Raw genomic sequence first — 22,253 nt, 5'->3', positions numbered from 1 at the left:
ATTGCTTTCCCCCTTCATATGGCAGGGGTCCATCCTGCAGCTTTTTTTCTTGGAGATAACTGAAATAAACCTAACTGAATTCTGGAGGTGCATTTACTGCTGGTGTAGTGAGTTCTTATTTCAGTTACTTTTGCAAACAGAGTTGGTTTATGTCTTCCTGACTTCATACACAAACCAACCACTAAATAAAAAAAATAAATTAATAATTGCTTCCTGCAATAAAGGATCTGTGCACATGCATTTGTGTTCCTAGTGTAGAGGTGTCTTTTGTTTCTCAGTCAGTGGTCAAAGATTATTAAACATGTTTTCCTAGTCCCAGCTCACTGCATGTTTTAAATTGGTATTTGTTTTCATAGAAATTTATTATTGGATTAAGAAGAAATACTTCTATCTTTTTGTAATGGGATAGAGAGGCTGCTGGAGGGGACTGAAATAAGGTTGTCTAGGAGGAGAATTGCCCTGACACTTCGCTTGTAGTGATGCGTGGGTTGAAAAAATGAAGGCTCCAAGGTCTTTGCTTAGTGGAGGCTGGGGATCCCTTTAGTTTGACCAGGAAGGTTTTATGCTGCAGATAAAGTTGAGAAGCTTCATGGGTGAAATGACAGTAGTGATGAGGGACTCAAGTGGCTGCCTGTGGGCTTGTTCTGGCCTGCAAGCTACTTTTGTCCAGGAGAACAGCAGTGCGTACCAGCTGAGCAGGGAGTTGCCATTGGGACCATGTCCCTGAAGGATGGCTGTCAGAGTGCTGCTGGTGGTGGTACTAGAGCTGTTCCTTGGAGTCCTGGGGTACTTCATGTTTTCTTATACAAACATGGTGAATGAGGGGTGATAAAGCAGAGACAGAGCCAAACCTTTGTGAATTTGGGGAACAGGAGGAGAAGAGAGTTTTCAAAGCTGAAGATGTATATTCTTTAGGTAATTGTGCCTCAGGTCACTCCTGGTCACTCAGGGATGATAGACCTCAGGGGTGTTTAATGCAGAATCTCAAGATCAAGATAAAGATGCCCCTGGTTTCTAAGCTTCAAAAGCTCTTTTGTTCAAATCCATACTTTTATTTCTGAGTGTGCCCTAAGCTGCCCTCAGTGTGAATAATCCAGCTCCAGCTGTATTAGTAGCAATCATCTCTAAATGATGGCATCAGACTTTTAGTTTTTTATAACCAAGTCTAAACGCGAGGGGAGGAGATGTGATTCATCATGTAGTTCTGAAATAGACTACAGGAAAGAGGGCAGGCCAACACCTGTGCATGATGCAGTGGTTTCTTGAGCTGTTTTAGGATAGGAAATATTACTGTTAATGAGGTTGAGGGTTGTGCCCTGACATCTGTAATGTAAGTGGTGTGTATGTTGCCCCATCTGATAATAAACTGCTCTGTTCTTTGCAGTGGAAGTGTTACAGAGCCTTGTGTCAGTAGAAGTGGAGCCACTGCCCGAAGCAGTAATACAAACCTTTGCTGCTCAGATCCAGAGATCTACATCACAGACAGACATTCCTGATGCTGACCTTTCAGCAGTGGACTCCAAAATTGTGAAGAGCCTCATGCCCTTTCAGCGGGAAGGTGTGAAGTATGTCCTTTTTGCATGGTGTTAAGAGATAGTCCTTGCCTAGAATTGTGTACTTTATATTGGTGTCCAGGCTGCATCCTCTCCTGTGGAAGGCTCCACATTTCTCCAGGGTCTTGGTCGGTCATGCTCTGGCACTCTGAGCTCTTGGTTGTTTGGTATGGTATGGTTTGTTTTGTTGGGGGGTTTTTTGTGGATTTTTTTTGAGCAACACATCTATTCTGTTTCTAGTTAGAATTCTTCATCATGAGTCAGGAGAAAAGTAGCATTTTGCTAGTCTCATAAAGTTGTTCAAATGATACATCTCTGATTTCCCTCTTGTGATTCAGTATGTGCCTAATTGTTGTATGATTTGGTTTTGTTTTATTATTATGTTGTTAGGTCATCTTCCTCCCCACTGCCCAAGTGCATCTCTATTGTTGCTGGTTTTTAAATACTAACTACAGGAAATGCAACCCAGACCTTGAGAGATGTAAAATGTCTCATTGTATGTAGAGAGAAACTTTCAAGTGTCTCTGTCCCTGTCATGTATGGTCATTAGTTGTTGTCTTCAGAATGCAATCCAGGAAGGTCTGTACTTGTATTAAAGTGGCATTGTTAGTAATACATTATTAGGTAAGCTAGGATGAGCTCTGGGACAGAATGTGGGCAGTGTCATGGAAAGAATGTGCTTTAAATAATTACAAGGTCTTGAGACTACTCCTCATATGAAATCAAAGTCTTTAAGGACTGGGCTGAACCACGCTGTTCAGGAGCTTCCAAGCTTTGAGGAGAGATTTTTGAGAATTGCTTGTTTGTGTCAAGACTGAGGGAGAAGATCCAGGTTTACTGAAGGACCCAGATCACTTCCAGGTGATTCACATTATAGACTTGGTGATGATCTCATGTGCTCGTCTTCGCTGCTGGGACAGACAGTAACCCATTTCTTGACTCTTACTTATTTCCCCTCTCTATTTTCCCCAGTTTCGCAATTTTAAGAAATGGACGTTTACTTCTGGCGGATGACATGGGCTTGGGCAAGACCATCCAGGCGATCTGCATTGCTGCGTATTACCGAAAGGAATGGCCCCTGCTGGTGGTGACTCCTTCTTCTGTGAGGTTTACATGGGCAGAGGTATTGTGGGCTTGAGTATGTTCAGGTGGTCGGTAGAGGCATGTGTGATGGTGATGCTGCATTGCACTCTGTAATAGTTAAAAACTTGATGTGTATTAAGGGGAAGAAACTAAAAATTGTACTTATTAAGAAAATTGAGGAGAGGGTGAAGGGAGTTGCTTGGCACTGACTGTATGGTATATGCCTATTTTCTTTTGTTAGCTGATTTTCTTTTTGTGGTCCAGCTGATCTGTTGGAGAGAGGGAGATCTAGAGAAAGTATCTCCTCTGACCCTCTGTTAAATTTGTTTCCACAAGTCAGCTGACTCCAAGGGGGTATTCTACTCATCAGAGTCAAGGACCAGTAGTTGCATTCAAGCACTTCACAGCAGTATTTGCCAGTCCCTTGGCTGGAATAGAAGCCCAGATGCTGGGATTCTCAACTCTGTTCAATCATTATCATCATCATTGTCTGTCATAATATGCCTTTTGGCCTGTCCACTGTTGCCGCTGACTCCACGGAGTCCTTTATTAATGTTGATCAGAAGCCAAGAAAGCTTGTATGGTTGGGAAATTTATCTTGAAATAAATCACTGTCATGACTTACACATACAGGCTGTTGGGTTGCCATAGGCTAGGGAAATGTTCGCTGTGGGAGAAAAAGGTGAACCAGAGGTTTTAGGTCAGTAACTTCATGCCTGAGCAGGAGAGGGTGAGACTTCAGCTTTCCCTGGAATGTTACATTGATGAGAAGTGCTGTTGATTGGGATATGCTGGTTTTGTGATGTAACCAGGTTGTTAGAGCATCTTGGTGTGTTTTCATGTCCAGTAGTACAGGGCAACAGGAAAATTGTTTATTGAACAAGGGAGTGATGCTAATTATGTTTGATATTTCAAAGGCCCATAGACCTCTGGGTCAACACCTAACCTGAATCCATGTCTTCTGTGGGATACCTACTGGGAACAATTCGGGTAGTGGTTTTCTGAAGTACTGGGCACCTGCAGCTAAACTCCTACATCCTGCTTCAAGAGATTTAAGCAATATTAGGTGTTCTGGTGTTCAGTGGTTTTTCTGGATTTTTTGCTTTGAGTGCTTGATTTCCTCTTCTTTCCTGTACTTCTGACTCCACAGTAGGCTGTTGTGGGAAATATTTTGTTAGGACATTTGCTTTAGAATGATCTTTGTTGCTTTGTGGATATGTGAAGGATGCAGGTCTAAGAAAAGTTAAAGAAGTTAACACAGAAAGTTAAAGAAGGTGGAGTTTATGGTCTGTAATCTACTCAGCTCATGCTTGCACAGATGTGTTTTACTGTAATGGTAGAAGCTTTTGTGGTGTGTCTGGATTGCCAGAAATTGTCTTCATCTCAGAGTTGTTGGTATTTTGTTTGGACTTTCTGGGCTCAGGCCACTGAGTGCCTTTACATTTAAGGTGCCACAGGAAACTAGCTGGGATGCAAGGTACTCTTGGGCGAGAAGTACTGCAGCAATGTACATTTGGAGTTCAGTGTTGAAACTTAAAAGAATTAACAGTCAGGGCAGTTTCAGAGCACTTCTTGTGGACAAACATCAGCATTGAGTGAGAAATGTGGGATCATTTCTACGTTGTGAATTAGTCATGAGCCCTTTATAAAAAGGAGCGAGCAGCACAGCTAGCAGCTTCCAGATACTCTCCCACTGCTGCCACTTTTGTCTTAAGCTTTGGCTTAGCGTCAGCCACACTTTTTGATTGGGATCTAACCTTGCCCACATGTTGGCCCATTGTCGTTGTGGTGCTTACTGTTAGTGGTGAAGGATAGTTAATTGTTAGTTTCTTACATACTGAGAAAGGTGAGACTCACATATCTAACTCCTCTGGCTGCTGCAAGTGGTCACCAAAGAGAGGAGAGGAATGCCTTGGGGGAATTTCCACAAGTGACGGGCCTAGAGGCAGAGATGCCATCATCATCACTTGGATATATTTCTGTACTGACCAGATCCTGATTGCTAAAGCCCCAGCGAGTTCCCTGCAGAGCAACATCAGCAGAACTCAAATGTTGCAGAGGAGTTGGTGTCACTGGGGACACAATTACAAGGGAAACGGTGGGTGCTCAGTAGCTAACAGATACGTTTGCGGGAGGATATCTTGCTGTGGTGTGTGGAGTGTTTCAGAGGTTGATTTGAATGACTTATCACCATGTGTATTTTAGCTGCAGTCATAGAGCAGCTGGTATGTTGTCAACTTGATCTTTTCATTTTGTTTGAGGGTTTTGGTAGAGTTTTTGTTGATCTGGATGAGTTCTACTTCAGTAAATGTGGAGTTAATGTTGCTATAGTGAGAGATGTTTACTGCTTAGAAGTCTGTTTCACAGCCTGAGGTTTCCTGTCCAAGTCAGAAAGCAGAATTTCCCTGTTAGTAGCGGTCACTGCACTCTCTTGCTCTGAGCATAGCAGGTAACATCAAGAGGTTATGCACATTTCTAGAACAGATCAGATTTTTTTACAGTAAGAAGCAAGAGTAGAGCATGTTTGAGCCTTCTTAGCTGTGGAAGGTAGATTTGGCCTTATAGACTGAGTTCTGTTCTTGATCTTCCTATTACTGTTACTTTGGGAAGGCTGCTCACCCTTACTGGGCTTGCAGCTGATGTCTAATGGTGGCTGGGTGGTTCATGTTCTAAGCATTCATGAGGATGCTCTGTGAAGGGCTTTGGAATCCTGACAGAGGACATAAGCACCAGAATGCAATTAATTGCTTTCCTTTTCCTCCAGGCATTTCACAGGTGGCTTCCATCATTGAGTCCAGGTAGCACCAATGTCATAGTGACTGGCAAAGACAACCTAACAGCAAGCTTGATCAACATTGTCAGCTTTGACCTCCTCAGCAAGATGAACAAGCAACTTAAGAGCGCTTTCCAAGTAGTTATTATTGTAAGTGGTATGCTAAAATTTTGAAGTTAATGCTGTGCTGCAAATGGGGCAACCTTTGTGTTGCGCAGCAGAGAAGTGTGAAGTGGCCTTTATTTAGGACTGAAACTGTCTTGTAGTTGTGGCTGTGATCACAGCTTTCTTCATGAGTAGAAGCAGGAGGTTTCTCTGAAACCTTTTGAGATCACTAATTGAGTTGAATTCCTTTTTGACTCCTGAGGCTGTGTTTTCTTTTACTGGTTATGATGCCTCTGATTTCATTGTGGTTGGGCGCGTCCTGTGCTGGGGAGAGAGGTGTTTAATGTGGTGTACCAATACAATAGTCCTGGAATTGTATTATTTTTTTTAAGGGGACTAGACTTTAGGGTGATGTCAGTGTTTATCTAGTAAACCAGATGCTTTAACCTCTCAACATCAAGTATCAAAAAAAATTTCCTTTGCTTGTGTTCCACTGACAATCTGCATTAAGCTGCCTTTGATCACTTGTATCATTTCTTCTGTAAATTACTTCAAAATCCATCTTTTAACCTTTTACAGGGCCATGGTAAAAGGCATTTTTCTAGATTTCAGTTACTAAAAACTGAAACACTGATGTTTTGAATTCCAGCTTGGATCGATAAATACCAAAAGTGTATACATAGCTTGCTATGAGTGTTTGGTGTTCTCAGTCTAGTATTCAGCACCCATATGCACCTGTCCCTAAGACCATGACAACTGCAGCATAATAATCCTTTCGTTTCTCAGCATGAGCTGGGAATGTGGGAAGAGATGGAGTTCTTCGGAGACCAAACTGCTCATGGGGGGAATTGATTTTTTTTTTTTTTTTTTTTTTTTTTTTAAATTTTTTTCTCCTGCCTACTCTCTGACATGATGTTCCGTCAGGGTGGCAATGCAGGTTGTTACTTTTGTATGCTGGTGCTTGGGGTAAAGGGACTTGGGCTCTAGGTCTACTGCTCTGGAACTATTTAATAGCCCTGAGCTGGCAGATGTTCTTTCTGTGTGTTTATGTGCTCAAATTTGGACCTTGTATATGTTTTTACAGATGAGAGTAGTCCTGCTGACTGCTGAGCTTTCCTGCTTTTTCTTCCAATCTTCTTTTGGTGACTGGGAACATTAATGTAGCTTATTTGTTAATCAGGAGGGAGAAGGCTGTGCCTGGGAGGCTAAGCAGTTGTACTGTCTTTGCATGCATGGTTGCTTGCTCATCCGTACATGGAAAGATGAGAATGTACCCTTGGCAGGTGCTGATTACTTTCTGTGTTTAAGTTCCCTTGCTACAGCAGTAGAAATGAAGCCTGTTTGGGGGTGATGTCTCAAGTAGGAGGCTATTATCCACCTGGTGAGCCCTATCAGGAGAACAGTTGGATCCTAATTAGATTTCTTTTTTTTTCCTTATTGTTTTCATTAACCCCTTATTTAAGGAAGTGGGACTGTATAGGCCTCCTATGTTTGCTGCATTTAAAGGACACATAGGGGCAAATGAGTATCAGTGGTGGAAATAACGTTCCTCTTTCTCATTCCTTGTCCAGCCCTCTCTGCTCACTTGTTTGTGGTCGTTTGAGATTCATGGCTTTAAGGTTTGATTTCTGTTCCATTTGCTTGCAGCTGTGGGTTTGAATGTAGGAAGCCTGATACTCTCCATGCTGCGTTTCTGTTCAGAAATTGATGTGACTATCCCAACACTTGAAATATCCTCTGGGATGATAGGCCTCTAATATTGGATAGCTGAGAATACTGGGAATTTGTTCTGCAGCCTGCAGTTGGACTATGGATCAGAACTAGCTTCACTTTCATGCTTGTTTTGTTTCAGGATGAATCTCATTTCCTGAAGAACATAAAAACTGCACGATGTCGAGCTGCCATGCCTCTACTCAAGGTGTGTATGCTGGGTGCCAAACCTCCAGCAGCTAAGGCCAAGCACCTAAAGTAGTGCTGCTACATTTACCAGGTTTAGGAGCTAGCAGCTGAATTCGGTGGTTGTGCAAGTAGAAATCCAGATGATGTTGTAGATCCAAGAGCAAAATTTGTCTCTGGCTGAGTCATTTGTTTCCATACAAATGTTAGGGGATAAGACCCAACAAAAGAACTTCAGAAGCTCTCTTGATCTAATTTTGGTACTGCCACTGAGTTTTATGTGATGGGGGTGGGGGGGAAAGGAATGTATACTTACTGTATGTATTCAGCGAGAGTAGAAAGAATATAGTAGCATCAATGTAACCTGTTTAATGAAAATAATAGTTATCAGCTACTTCTTAGCACACAAATTGCTGCTGTATATCAAAATGACATTACCTGGGTCCCTTCCTTGACTTTGGTTTTGGGCTCTACTCTGTTACTGCAAGCTTCCAGTGTATTTGTGTGACTGGGATTCAGGAGCAGTCCTGCTGGTTAAATGTGCAGAGCTAGTAGGAAATGGCAGAATGTGAGGGTAGCCACACAAGTGGCCCACAGAAAGGAGGCAATATTCAATTATCCGATAACAGGAAAAATATAAATTTTAACGTCTGTCTGTTGTCTTGGGATCAAAGAATCAAACTCTCTCTGCTAGCCTCTAGCAGACTAGTTACGAGTAGTTCCTAAACACTTCAGTGTCTATACATTAGAACATGTTAAATGTTCTTCAGCAATTATCAGCAAGTGTGTATAAAGAGAAGTTTCTGTCTGTGATGGCTTTATAGCAACCAACTTTTATATGCAAGATTCTTAATGGCAAGCCAAAGGTGGTTACCCTTGAATAACTTCACCATTCTCTTTAAAAGCCTGACTCTTGTCTTCTTTTGGCTTTCAAATCACTTTAGGCTTTTAATGTTTGGAAACTAAGTAGGAGGTCCAATTTTATGAGCAGTTTGAGGTACAATAATTAGGGTGTATGTCTGAAAATGGTGGAAAATAACAAATTCACCTCATTGCAAAAATGCTTAAAAAGCGGTCTCATCCTTTCCTACTAGTACCTTTGTAAGGATCAGCTTGTCAAAATCATTTGCAGGCTACAAGATACGAGTGAACGATGGTAGCTGTTGTTAGGCAGAGGTTAATTGCCTGTGTGCACTTACTGAGAATTGGCAGTTTTATGCTGTCACATCACTGGTCTTAAAGAATTGAGAACTGGTGCTTCTGAAACTGAATTTCAGTCTTCTGAAAGTATTAAGAGTTTCATGTTCCTATCATGCATTATCTCACCTGCAGACAGCATACAGTACCAGATGTTTTGTGTTAGTTGTTCAGGTAAATTTTATTCTCCTACTGTTATTTGCTGTAACAGCTAGCCACTTTTCTGCCCTCCTTGCTTTCCAGTACAGGTGGGTTGCTCTAAGACTAGCCCCTTTGGCAGCTTTGTCTTCAACTACTAGTGAGTGATGCTTTGTTCACTACTGGCACAGCGCATCACATCACAGCAATGCTTTTGTACTTGAAAGAGCTGCCAAATTATGTGGAGTTTTCATCACCTGAATACTGGATTTAATGGCTATACTGTGACCTCTTTATAGTAAATAGTCAATGGAGTAAGAATACGAGTATTTTTTTACATGACAATTTGGGATTATTGAATAAGAGGCATTGATAAACATGCTGCTGAGGATAATATTCTTGCTCTTGCCTCCTTTATGTTAAAAGGATTAGGCCAGTATTGGGGCTTTTGGAGAGACCAAAAAAAGGTTGTTGTGGTTTAACCCCAGCTGGTTAATTAAGTACCACAGAGCCACTCACTCACTCCCCTCTCACCCAGAGGGATGGGGAGGAGAGTTGGAAAGGAATGTAAAACTCAAGGGTTGAGATAAGAACAATTTAATAACTGGAATAGAAAAAAAAATGAAAAAATCAATAGTAACAATGATGACAACAACAGTTATAATGAAAAGGGGAAGGGAAAGAATAAAATCCAGAGGGAAAGGAAGAAAGGAACACGTTGGTACACAATACAACTGCTCGCTCCCTGCCTGACCGATGCCCAGCCAGTCCCCAAGCAACAATCTGCGCGCCCCGGCCAGCCCCCTAGGTATATATACAAGGCATGACAGTACAAAGTATGGAATACCTCTTTGGCTAGTTTGGGTTGGCTGACCTGGCTATGTCCCCTCCCAATTCCTTGTGTCCCTCCAGCCTTTTTGCTAGCAAGGCCTGAGGAACTGAAAAGTCTCACATCAAAGCCAAAACACAGCACTGCACTAGCTCCTAAGATAGTTATCCTAAGATAGATAAGTCCATCCTAGCTGAAACCAGGACAAGTTGTAGCCATAGCAAGACCTTGATAGGTACAGTACTAGCACCTTGGTCCCTACCTTAAGGTCACAGTGTGAAGCCATGCCAGTGCTGTAATCAGAGCTCCTGGAGCCAACTCATGCCTTGTCTACCTTCTAAGCATCACCACTTCTGTTGTTATCATATAGTACATTAAACTTTCTGAAATTGCTATAGTTGCTTGTATTTTCTACAAGGTTCCCAACATCCTGAAGTTTGAAAGCTTAGCCTTGAACTGACTTTTGAGGACAGAAAAGAAAAAACAAAAACCACCTAAGAAATGTGATCCTTGGTCCTTACATGCTACAAAGATTTATGAGTCCATGATGACAGTGGATAGATCTAATTTAAAATGTTTCTGAGCCTGAAGTGTTTCTGTCACTTCCATCTGTACTTAATGGATTCTTTTTATCTTGATAGAATCTGTTCCTGTGACTTCTCTGTTTGAATAACTAAAACATAAAAATTGTTGCAAATGTTTAGACAGAACTGCATAATGATCAGATTAATTCAATATATTCATAATAAAGGTGACTTACCTTGGATATTAATTTCAAATCTGCCTCGTTAGCCAAGCTGAATCTCCACCTCTGAAATATTTAACCCATGGTTACAGCATTTAAAGCCTGGTTTTAGTTTTAATATCAGACATTGACCAGTTTTCAAAATGTAGTGGTATTTTTAGCCACTCAGTAAAAATTCATCTTTTCCTGCTGTCTTGCATATATTGCAGAGTAAGTGTGGTAGGAATTGTCAAGCAGAACCATATTTTAAACATGTGGCCTAAGTTTGTCAGTTGGGAACTTCAAAACATTTTTTAATATTAAAAAAAACCCCACAAACATGCGGTATTTGGTGCATGTAGTATTCAGTATCTTTTGTGGTATACTTAGCTGCTACCCTGACAGAGATTTAGGAAATTTTTGCTTGGGACAGTGGTAAGTGTAACCAGAAAGACATCCTACTGCACTTGTAAAATGGTTGGATGTGTGCAATGACCATGCTCGCTGTGTAGTAGGTGCCTCAAGTTATCATTAGTTTAGGGAATTATATAGACGATGTGCCCGCTTTATTGTTGTGGGACAGAACTTTGAGAGGAACTTATAATTACACAAACAGTAAGATAGGGTGAGCTGAAATAGCAGCAGCAAAATGTTTAGCCCAGGTTTCTTGCTCCTTGCACATCCACTGGGAAAGTGAAAACTTGTGGATGTTTAAACTTGTACATGGGGGAGAATGCTTCATCTGCCTACATGGAACCAGGTGGCAGAGTTTGTACAGTCTCTGCACATCCCTCCAACATTATGGAAGCAGATGGATTGAAAGCTGTAGTAGAAAACACTCCTTTGATGTTTTGGCTTGTAGCAAAAACCCTGCTTTCAAGCTCAGCCAGCTTTCACACTGTCCAGTCTGCTAGCAGCAGTGTGAGATCTGTCCCCAGCTTCAGCATCTTTCATACTCAAGAGAGCTAGATGTTCCTGGTGTCAAAGTGGTCCTTTTGTCATCTTCCCATGCACATCAAAGTGAGAATAGCCTCATACAGTTGAGGTTTGGTTGATTCACCAAAATGCCTGATCAGGCCTGGCTTGTCCCTGCCCCTAATCCGGAGCTGAGGCAATCGGTAATGCTACCTGCTTCTCATGTTGCTGTTTTCTTTAGTCTCATGACTGGGACTAAGTTCTCGGTGTACTGACTATGCTGGTTGTTCCCTTTGCCTCTGCCCTGCATCTTCCTCCCTCAGAGGCAGAAAGTGTCATGGTGTTATGCCTTTTGTAAGCATTTTTGGTTTTTCTTCCAAGATTAGACTGGACCAGAGACATGAGCATAGGAGAGGGAGTATACATGCTACCAATGGCCATAAAACAGCCAAGCCCCAGGGCTGCAGATGAAGAAGAAACAGCAAAATGGAAGTTTTTCACTGAGCTGCGGTAGGATCTCTTGGGCACCAGAGTGACCAGCTGGTCAGTGAGCCGACCAGGGGAGATGCCCTACTGCACCTGCTGTTTACAAACAGGGAAGGACTGGTGTGTGATGTGGTGGTCAGAGGACATCTTGGACATAGCAATCATAAGGTGAAAGAATTTTCAGTCCTTCTAGAAGTAAGGAAGAGGGTCAGCAGAATCACCGCCTTGGACTTCCAGAGGGCCAATTTTGGCTTGGTTGACAGAGTCCCTGGAAGCAGTCCTGAAGGACCAAGGAAACCAGGAAAGGTGGACATTTTTCAAGAAGGAAGTTTTAAAGGCACAGGAGCAGGCCGTCCCTATGTGCTGAAAGACAAGCTGGCAAGGGAGAAGACTGGTCTGGCTGAAACTTGGGAGAAAAAAAAAGGAGAGTTCACCACGTTTGGAAGAAGGGGCAGGCAACTCAGGAGGACTATAAGAGGTTATGCAGGGCAAAGATTAGAGAGGTGAAAGCCCAGTTAGAATGCAGACTGGCCACTGCCATAATAGATAACAAAAAATGTTTTTACAAATATATTAGAAACAAAAGGAGGGCCAAGGATAATAGTCATCCTTTACTGGATGTGGCGGGGAACAAGGCCACAAAGGATGAGGAAAAGGCTGAGGTACTTAATGCTTTCTTTGCCTCAGCCTTTAACAGTAAGACCAGCTTCTCTCTGGGTACTCAGCCCCTGAGCTGGAAGACCGGGATGAGGAGGAGCAGAATGAAGTCCCCACAGACCAGGGGGAAACGGTCAGTGACCTGCTGCTCCACTTAGGCACACACAAGTCTGTGGGGTTGGATGGGGCCACCTGAGGGTACTGAGGGAGCTGGCAGAAGAGCTCGCCAAGCTGCTCTGCATTATTTATCAACAGTCCTGGCAAAGTGGGGAGGTCCCAGCAGACTGGAGGTCAGCCAATGTGACACCCATCTACAAGAAGGGCAGGAAGGAGGATCTGGGGAATTACAGTCCTGTCAGCAGGACCTCATAGCTGGGGGAGGTTATGGAGCAGATCATCCTAAATGTGATCACACAGCCTGTGCAGGATAAGCAGGGGATCAGGCCCAGCCAGCATGGGTTTATGAAAGGCAGGTCCTGCTTGATGAACCTGATCTCCTTCTACAACAAGATGACCCACCTAGTGGATGAGGGAAAGGCTGTGGATGTTGTCTACCTGGATTTTAGTACAGCTTTTGTCACTGTCTCCCACAGCATCTCCTGGAGAAACTGGCTGCTCATGGCTTGAATGGGTGTACTCTACGCTGGGTAAAAAGCTGGCTGGGCGGCCCAGCCCGAAGAGTGGTGGGGAATGGAGTTACATCCTGCTGGCAGCCGGTCTCAAGTGGTGTTCCCCAGGGCTCAGTACTGGGACCAGTTCTGGACAAGGGGACTGAGTGCACCCTCAGTCAGTTTGCAGATGACACCAAGTTGGAAGTGTTTATCTGCTTGAGGGCAGGAAGGTTCTGCAGAGGGATCTGGAAAGGCTGCATCAATGGGATGAGGTCAGTTGTATGAGGTTCAACAAGTGCCAGGTCCTGCACTTAGGTTACAACAACCCCACACAACACTACAGGCTTGGGGAAGAGCGGCTGGAAAGCTGCTCAGTAGAAAAGGACCTGGGGGTGCTAGCTGTCAGCTGGCCGAACATGAGCCAGCAGTGTGCCCAGGTGGCCAAGAAGGCCAACAGCATCCTGGCTTGTATCCAAAACAGTGTGAGCAGCAGGACAAGGGAAGTGATTATTCCCCTGTACTCAGCACTGGGGAGGCTGTACCTCAAATCCTGTGTTCAGTTTTGGGCCCCTCGCTACAAGAGGGATGCAGAGGCGCTGGAGTGTGTCCAGAGAAGGGCAGTGAAGCTGGTGAAGGGTCTGGAGCCCAAGTCTTACGAGGAGTGCCTGATGGAAGTGTTTAGCCTGGAAAAGAGGAGACTTAGGGGGGACCTTACTGCTCTCCACAACTGCAAGGAGGCTGTAGGCAGGTGGGGGTAGGTCTCTTCTCCCAGATAACAATTGGCAGGACAAGAGGAAACGGCTGACCTAAATTGCTCCAGGAGAGTTTTAGGTTGGATATGAGGAACAACTTCTTCACTGAAAGGGTGGTCAAGCATTGGAACAGGCTGCCCAGGGAGGTGGTGGAATCACCATCCCTGGAGGCGTTTAAAAAAATGTGTAGATGTGGTGCTTAGAGACATGGTTTTGTGGACAGTCCTGGAATGATTGGACTTTATGATCTCAAAGTTCTTTCCCAACCTAAATGATTCTGTGAAAAGGAATCTAAAGCCTCTGACCAGCTGAAGTGCTGTATGGTGTTTGCTCTGTAATTGCATGGAATACTGCAAGGCAGTAGAAACTGGCAGAGGTCCCAGTGGAACATGGATGAGTTTTTGGGAAGCACAACGGTTAGGTTTTAGTGGAGAACTTGGTTAGAAACTGAGAAAAAGTAGCATTTAATCAAAGATTCCAGTGGCATGAAATGGTCTTATTCCTGTTGTGCTGTCTGTGGACTTCGTTTCACAACATTTGGATAATATTACCGATGTGATCGTTCCCATTAGGTTGCTGTTCAGGTTAATAGTGTGATGCACATCCTGATGTTTGCAGGTTGAATGTCTTTGCTTCTTTTATGGGAGTCAAAATACATTGTGTGGCTGGAATCTAATAGTCCTAGTGTTTCCTTTAATAAAGAGTTGCTTAAAAATTATGGAGGGAAATAGGCCAATGCTGAAGGTGGGAGGTGAGGAGGAAACACAAAAATGTCCCTTTTCAGTGGGAGATAAATAGCAACTGTCTGTAGGCATTACAAATCCATGTGGATTGTATAAATAAGCCTTTGCTTGTTGTCACCTGCTGAGACAAGGAACTTCATCTTGAAATTGGAGAAGCTGTGGGCCCTCAAGGCTGCATCTTCAGATCTGCCCTTACCTTCTAATTTACCTTCCTTCTTGGAACAGGGGGGTGGTGTAATTTGCTTCAGTGATAGCTGATCATTGCCATTTGACTCGCAGTCTGTCTAGATGTCCCTTAAGAATAGGAAAAGGCCTTTATATTTTTTTGGAATAACCACTGTAGGGTCATCTTATGAAATGCAGAGTCCTATCTGCCTTACCCAAGTATAGAAACAGACTCCTCAACTGCAGCCCTTTCCCTTTATCAAATCTTCTATTTCAACAGGTGATTACCTCTATTACACTACGGCCACTCTCAGGTTTTTCATTCCACAGGATAAGGTATTGTGCTATGCAGTTCAAAATGACAGAGTAAGCAAAAAGTAGGGACACAAGTAATTGTACAGCCAGAACAAGCCACACTTACTTGAAAAAGTATGTCGGTCTGTTAGCATATGGCAGAGCTCATGCTGTGAAATTCATTTAACACAGAGACAGTCATTGTATGTTAATGAGGCTCTTTGCATGTTCAATTACTTCTTTGTGGCATAGCCCTCCCTCCTCACCTGCTCCCTTTCAAATCAGTTGGGTGCTGAGTTTTGACCTCTAAAGTAAGTGCTGTTGGAGGTTACCATTTCATAAATTATTCTTTGACTTTCAAAAGTGACTTTTGTAAATGTTGTAACAGCTGGGGAATTCTCAGTAGTATTGTGTATGGAAGTGTAACACTGCAAATTCACAATTGTCTTATGTTACTTAATAAATGAGAGCTACAGACCAGGCCTCCACTAGTCAAGTCACTGTCAGAGTTCCTTTAAGCAATCTCACAAGAAAGTAGCTGTAAGAACAGTCACAAAGACGCGTGAGGGAAAGGCGTGCCTCTGGGGAAGTTTAAACTTCATGCTTAGATGCTAATGAGCAGCTAATGTTAGTTCTCCTATGTGGAAATATGTATCAATTGATTACAGATCTGGTTTTGCTAGAAAGTCCTTTCTGGACCCTGCGATCTTACTTTCTGTGCTGCTGTTCTGTATTATTCTTGGAGACCTCAAAAGAAAGAGGGTGAGCTCTCACTCTTGACAGCACAGAAGGTTCAGCAGGAAACAAGAATTAAGCAGTGATCAGCAGAGACTTCTCTGCAGGAGCAAATCTTTATTGGCATCTATTCAAAATGAGTTGCCACTAGAAAGAGAAATGTGAATCAAAGCTGTTTCTTTCATCGAGAATTTAAGTAAGCCTTCAACACTTGGAAGCTTGTCTTCCTAGGATTTTTTTTTTCTTTCTTGGGCTCCTTCTGTCATGGATTTTAAAACTGAAAAGGACTCTTGGGATAATGAATGAAAGCACCTATGTTCCACACAATTTTCTGGAATTAATTTCTTCAAGTTCTTCGTAGCTTTTATAGAGTTAGTGTCTTTTGGGGGTTTTGTTGTGGGGTTTTTTGGGGGTTTTGGGTGTGGGAGTTGTTTTTTTTTTGGTCATCACTGTTGTTTTTTACTTCTTGATTTGTTTAACATGGTTAATTATAGAAGATGTATCATAGTTCTTGGTAAGTTCTTGCAGAGGATAGATACTGTATCTGCTCAGAAATAAGTTGTGCACAGCAAAGCTGCAGCTGGACAAGCTTAGAATTCAAATAGCCTGTAACTTCATCATTCCCTCTTTTGATATCTACTTAGGGATTTGGGAAGGAGCCTGACTGATTGTTTTGACTACTGGGGAATTAGTGTTCCAACCTGATCTCATGTAGCTCCTGGGGATCACCCTGTAAAGAGGAGGAGCCTTAAGAATTACATAAAACCTTTCAACACAGTTGGGTTTATGTTGTGTTTAATATGTCCCTGGTCTGGTTTGAGTGAATTTCTCTTGCTGTAGATTGATCCAGTTATTTGAAATGAGCTGTCTGTAATTGCATGACCTCCATGTTGTCTTCTTCCTCGCAGTGGCCTTCTGTTAGTCCGTAAGGAAGAAGTTTAATTTGGAGGTTTATTGCAAGTGTGGGACCAGCTTGTCTTGCATTTCAGCAGATTTCACAGGGTGGTGTCAGTTTACTCCTGAAAGGCTTCTGCAAGTCATCACATAATTGTCTAGCTTCTGCTCAGTTGTCCTCCACTGTTAACCTAATTTTAAAAACTGACTTGATTTCTGCTTTATCACTTTTTTTCCTCATGGGATCTGATATTTTTGGTCTCTGCGACTTCTCCCTCTTTTGAATAGCATAAGCACCTCTGTCTTGTGCGAACTCCTACCTTCTGACACATCCAAAGGTTTGACATCTCCTCTTTAGTTCAATAAATATCCTGCTTTTTTTTTTTTGTTTATTGAAAGTATCTGATCCTAGTGGTAATTACATTTCCTTTTGATCTGTTTAATAGGGATGGAGGGAGAAGGCAAGTCCCACCTTGAGCACAACCTGTATGTAAATATCTGATAAAGAGTTCTGAAATTAATTTCCGGTAGCTGATCTCTGAACTCTTTTTCCACCAGATTTGGTTGGTGAGTGGATGAATCAGCTGAATAGATTTGGATAACTGGTAGATTTCAGTGAAATGATAAAAATTTTCATTTTCTTTTTCATTTAAATGTGAATGAGCTGTTGGTACAGATGTCACTCAAGAATCTCTTTGTTATTTTAATGAACCGGCATTAAACCATGCAGGAGATTACAAGGCATGTGTAGTTTAACTACTATATGTGAATTTACAGCAGTAGAAATTCATAGCTCTCATCTAATAATAGAATTAGATAATAATGGAGGTATGATGGTAGAAATGCATCTTGGAGGCTTTGATGTCTATAGTGTAATTTTTTCCCCCGCTTTTTGGGAGCACCTACTTTAGATACAGGTTTCCTACCCCATTCCTGTGTACCCTGCAACACAGGTTCTACAGTCTTACATGATTTGTATTAACTCATATTCTAGCATCCAGCCAGCTGTGCCTAGACTCATCATGGCTGTCGGATGGGCATCTCTGGTCCTACTTCAGGCAGCTTCATTTTTCTCTCCTTCCTAGTAGAATTTAAAAAGAAAAAGTAAGAAAAAATCCTGCTTCTCTGGGTCTCTTCTGCTTTTGTGAGGAAGCAGTCTGTTTATGGCTTGCTGTGGCAGGTTTATTACAAGAGAATTTATTTTGGAGGTGAGGATGTACCTGAGAGGGTGTGTCATTTTCCTGTGACATCTGATGCCAAATGAAATATTGAACCAGACATAAGATAATAACGTGTCTAGTGGGTAAATGCCAGTTCAGAAAGTACTGTCACAAAAATTGATGCCCCCTTCCCTTAAGGCATGTGGATGATGAATAAGAAACAGCGTGGTTTGTCCTGCTTCTTGGAAGCTTTAAGCACTGTCCTTGAGTATCTTCAGGAGGTGAAGGCTGGAAGGATCTGTGGAAAGTGAAGTATTCTTCCATTTAGGGTGCTTGGACAATGGCTCTGGGATTTTCTTTCATGACTGGGGATGAATTCTTAGCAGGTTCTGCTTGTATTGTAAGCTGTATGATAACGGTGCTCTGTTTTGCTTTTCCAGGCTGCCAGGAGAGTGATCTTGCTTTCGGGAACCCCTGCCATGTCACGGCCTGCAGAGCTCTACACACAGATCGCAGCTGTCCAGCCAGCTTTCTTCCCACAGTTCCACTCCTTTGGGCTGCGCTACTGTGATGCCAGGAAGGTACTTCAGTGGGGAAAATGGCAGATTGGGGCTCTGCAAACAGCAGTTTATTTTTTTTAAATGTGGAGGTTTTTTCTTTCCTTCCTTCATTCCGTCCGATGTTACATCTTTTTTCAGAAAGTCTCACTGCATAGTAACATTTTGAAAGCTCTCAACCTGAGAAGCTCTAGATGCTGCAGTGGTGAGTGTGAGACGTGGAGGCAGTAATGCTTCTTGTCAAAATCTGCTCTGAAAGCTACAGAAGTAAAAAGCTTAAAAAAAAAAAGCAGCCATAGTTGGGAGCCTATTCTATTAAGAACTTGCCCCCACTGTGTCAAATGGGCAGAGTAACTATGGAGCCATTAAGCAGCCGCAGGTTTAGGCTAATTGATTAAAAAAACCCCACCCCAAAACAGTTTCTAGTCTGCTTTAGTGGCTGCTTAACAAACTAAGGCCTCTGTTGCTTGTGATTTTGGATTTTATACCTCCAGGTAAGTAAAAAATGAAGCTTTACAGTCCATCTTTATATTCTACCCTCTTCTAATTCAGAAAGTAGTGGATGTGATCCTCAGCATATCTTCAAAATAAACTTCTCTTATGTCTGTCAGCTGCTTAGCAGTCATTTCAGCAGAGTAATTGAGTCCAACCTGTGCAAGATCCTTGCTTTGCGGGAACCCAGCATTTGCAGCCATGATTGCCTTGCTCCCAACGTATGGGCAACTCAGCTGTGCTTGCCTTTTTCATCTCTAGAGCTGCTCTGTGTGTTGGAACACACACTGCTAAGAGAAGAGCTCATGCTGCTGCCTGTTGTACAGGGAGGCTCTAGGACCTTCTGTGCTCATTACATAGACACAGACAGGGGAACCAAAGTTCCCCTGAGTTCTGATTTGGAGCAAGAGCCCTCTAATCTGGCTTGTCCTCCAGTTCTTCCAGGACAGCTATATAGCAGGTAGGATGTGGCACAGAATGGCTTGGCAGTGTAAGCATGGACGTGTAGTGCGTGGACTTGCTTGCTCTGCTTTGTTATTGAGTAATCCATTGCACTACTTGTGCCTCATTTTTTGTAAGACTGGGCAATAACTTTTAGCAGAGTGGTTGGAAACACCAAATAACTGTTTGAAGGCTCAAAAATATTTACAGAAGAACTGAACATCAGTGTGTGCCATAAAAATAGTTACAGGTGTTTGTAGGGCTTCTGTGTTTGTTTTCTTTTCTGTTTGGGGTAACTAACATATGCAAAATTTCCATCAAGAAGATTCATACTGCAGTCTCATACAAAGTTCTCAAGTCCCGTTTTTCCTGGATCTGAATGTCCACTTTTACTTCCATAGGTGGTGTAGTGCTGTTCTACGTATGTCCAAATGTGCAAGCTAGATGAGCAGCTCATTGTCTTTGGTACTCATATGCTGATGCCATTGATTAAAGTAAGGTCGTTAGCATACAGATACAGAGCTCGAGTTCTGGAAGATAACAGCATTCATGTTAGCAAGCATTGCTTTTCGTGGCAGAGGATGAACTTTCTGTTTCTCTAATCATAGATCATAGTAGTAATCATATGGAGGGAGAGGGCCACATCTTCTGCTGAGCTTCATTATCTTTGGTGAAAGATTCCTATCTGAGTAGTGTCCAAAATGCTTCCTAGAGGGAAATGAAGAGATGCAGTTTAATCTCATTGGTTTTCTGCAGTAAAAACAAAAGCTGAATTGTAACGTGAGTCTGAACAGGTTTGGAGTTCCATAAACCCTTTAAGGGTAAAGTTCTGCATGACTAGCTGTTGCTTCAATTACCAGATGTGTGGACCTCTGGTAAGATACTGAATTTGATAAAAGAAAGAAAATGTTTTACACAATCTGGGTTGTAACAGTGTATTCTGTGTAAATGAGTTTTCAACATACAGTGAAACTCAGCTTGTAGGTCACAGTCTCTATCAGCCTCCCTTCAAAACCTCTGCAGGGTTTCTAGTACAATTTTGTTACTGTTCAACCTGCCTCTACTAGACAGTTGAACATTACTGGTCTTCTCAGTGTTCACTGGGGACATTTTGCTACAGTTAATGTCAGTAAATGATAGAGTGAACTTAGAAAGAATTTGGTTATTTAGAGAAGAAGTGGGGCTGCTGGAAACAAAGTGATATAAATAGTATTAGAGAAAAAAATGGGACTGCTGAGTTTTGGGTTGCCAGATATCCACTCAGCAGTAAGTAAATTAAAAGGGATTTTGATGATTGTAGTTGTTCCCTCATGACTGTGTTATGTCCGTCATGTTCCTTTTTGCAGCTCTAACCTAAGATTGTGTTAGGAGTTACATCCTCTCTGAAGAACTGTTTTACTTTTTTTACTTTTGCTGTCATTATTTCAGTAGGTTCTTCTTTCCGTCCTGAAAGTGGCAGCATTATGAGTGGGGATGGAATACAGAACCAGAGAGCCTTTGCAAGGCTTTTGGAGATCTTTAAGGATGAAAGGTGCTATGCAAAAATGTTTTGGCATTAATAGTAAATCTGATTGCATTATAAGATTAAAGAAAAATTGACAGACCTGAACCATTCAATTTAAAACTAAAACCTGACTAGTTTCTATTTGAAGATAATAGATTTTATGACAGAAAATTGAAAATATCTGGCAGAAGTGATTAGAAGAGGTATAAAATAAAAGTTTATCATGTTGTAATTCAACTTTCCATCGTCTGTACTCCTAAAAATGCAGCAAGTGAAATGTCACCTGCTTATTTACAAACTATCTCCAGTCTGTTCCCAAAACACATGCTGTGAATTCATTTTTCAAACTGGGCGATGTTGGCAAATATTAAATAATTTCTATCTGAGCACATGCTCTGAATTTGTAAGAGTTTGGCAGCTTCTACTAACACTGTAATAAGTTTACTGACTCATGTAAGATGCTGTAACACTTTGGTAAGAAAATCACAGTTGGAAGCATTTGTTCTGGAATGTTATGGATCAAAGCCAGATGTGTATTTTGGCAAAATAAACGTCCCTCTTTTTTTCTGTCTTCTTTTCCACAATAGGATACACTGAACTATTTTAATAATTCCAAAAATAATCATATTTTTATCACTAGCTAGGTGCAGCACAGAACTAGCCTGTTTCCTTGTTTGCAGATTGTTCCAGCAACAGTCACCTTGAAAGAAATAATCTGAACATACTGTAAGGATTCTGCCTGTATATGCTTTTTAATATGACAGTAGATAGTATATTGGCTCTGCTTGTGCCTTGTTCTTTCAATTATGGTGATGTTACCCTTCTGAAATGAGTTGTGCTATGTGGACGCAAAACATATGTATTACTTGCTTGTTATGGAAATGGAAAAATATGGGCTGCGTGAATAGAATGAGGTAGCCTGAGGAGAGTGTCCAGGCCCCATAGCAGGTCTTACTTAGAAGCCTAGTCATTGTTGATCTATTTAGCTACCAGTACACTAAGCAGTGTGGGCAGAGGGCTTATGACGCTGGGTGCAGCACCAAGCCGGTCCTTCTTGTACCTCTGTACCTCTGCTCTGCTGGGTCCACAGAGCCTGAAGAATTGTGGAGAGGGGGCACAAAGACTGGGGCTCAGCACTGTCAGCTTTCATGCAGCATGCCTAAAGCTAATAAACCCAGCTAGACTTGAGCTAGCTTTTCACAGACCTGAGGGATGTATCTGCATTGCATTCCTAGTTTCACAGAAGCAAAGCTTTAATACCCATGTTGGCTTTTTGAGGCTTGGCTTACATCCAGGTGGGCTTATTAACTCTAGCTGTATGCCACTGTGCTGTTGTCAGAGCCAAAGTTTTAACTCTACAGGATCCAGACTAGTTTTGTGTCTAGGGTTTGAATTGTTTCCTGCTTTAATGAAGCAGCTATAGATAATCAGATGGTACCATAATTATGTAGGAATAGATTAGGTAAAATGAGTTTTAATGGTGGCCATAAGTGCCAGAATCTGAAGGCAGTTAATGGTTCACATCAGTAGAACATGGCAGTAGAATTGC

The 22,253-nt window shown here is 42.2% G+C and overlaps 1 protein-coding gene across 2 annotated transcripts in view; it reads left to right on the top strand.

Moving 5' to 3' along the window:
- The window catches only part of SMARCAL1 (SWI/SNF related, matrix associated, actin dependent regulator of chromatin, subfamily a like 1), a 40,637-nt gene that overhangs the window by 9,285 nt on the left and 9,099 nt on the right, over positions 1–22,253 (top strand). For both annotated transcript variants that reach the window (XM_056349373.1, XM_056349372.1), the window contains exons 6-10: positions 1,385–1,565; positions 2,526–2,676; positions 5,401–5,559; positions 7,367–7,432; positions 18,151–18,291. In XM_056349373.1, the coding sequence (XP_056205348.1) occupies positions 1,385–1,565; positions 2,526–2,676; positions 5,401–5,559; positions 7,367–7,432; positions 18,151–18,291 (698 nt within the window). The remainder of the gene's footprint in view (positions 1–1,384; positions 1,566–2,525; positions 2,677–5,400; positions 5,560–7,366; positions 7,433–18,150; positions 18,292–22,253) is intronic.

This window comes from Falco biarmicus, chromosome 8, assembly GCF_023638135.1.
Source record: "Falco biarmicus isolate bFalBia1 chromosome 8, bFalBia1.pri, whole genome shotgun sequence".
In the NCBI taxonomy this organism is placed as follows: domain Eukaryota; kingdom Metazoa; phylum Chordata; class Aves; order Falconiformes; family Falconidae; genus Falco; species Falco biarmicus.
This window is presented reverse-complemented; position numbering and strand designations above follow the sequence as displayed.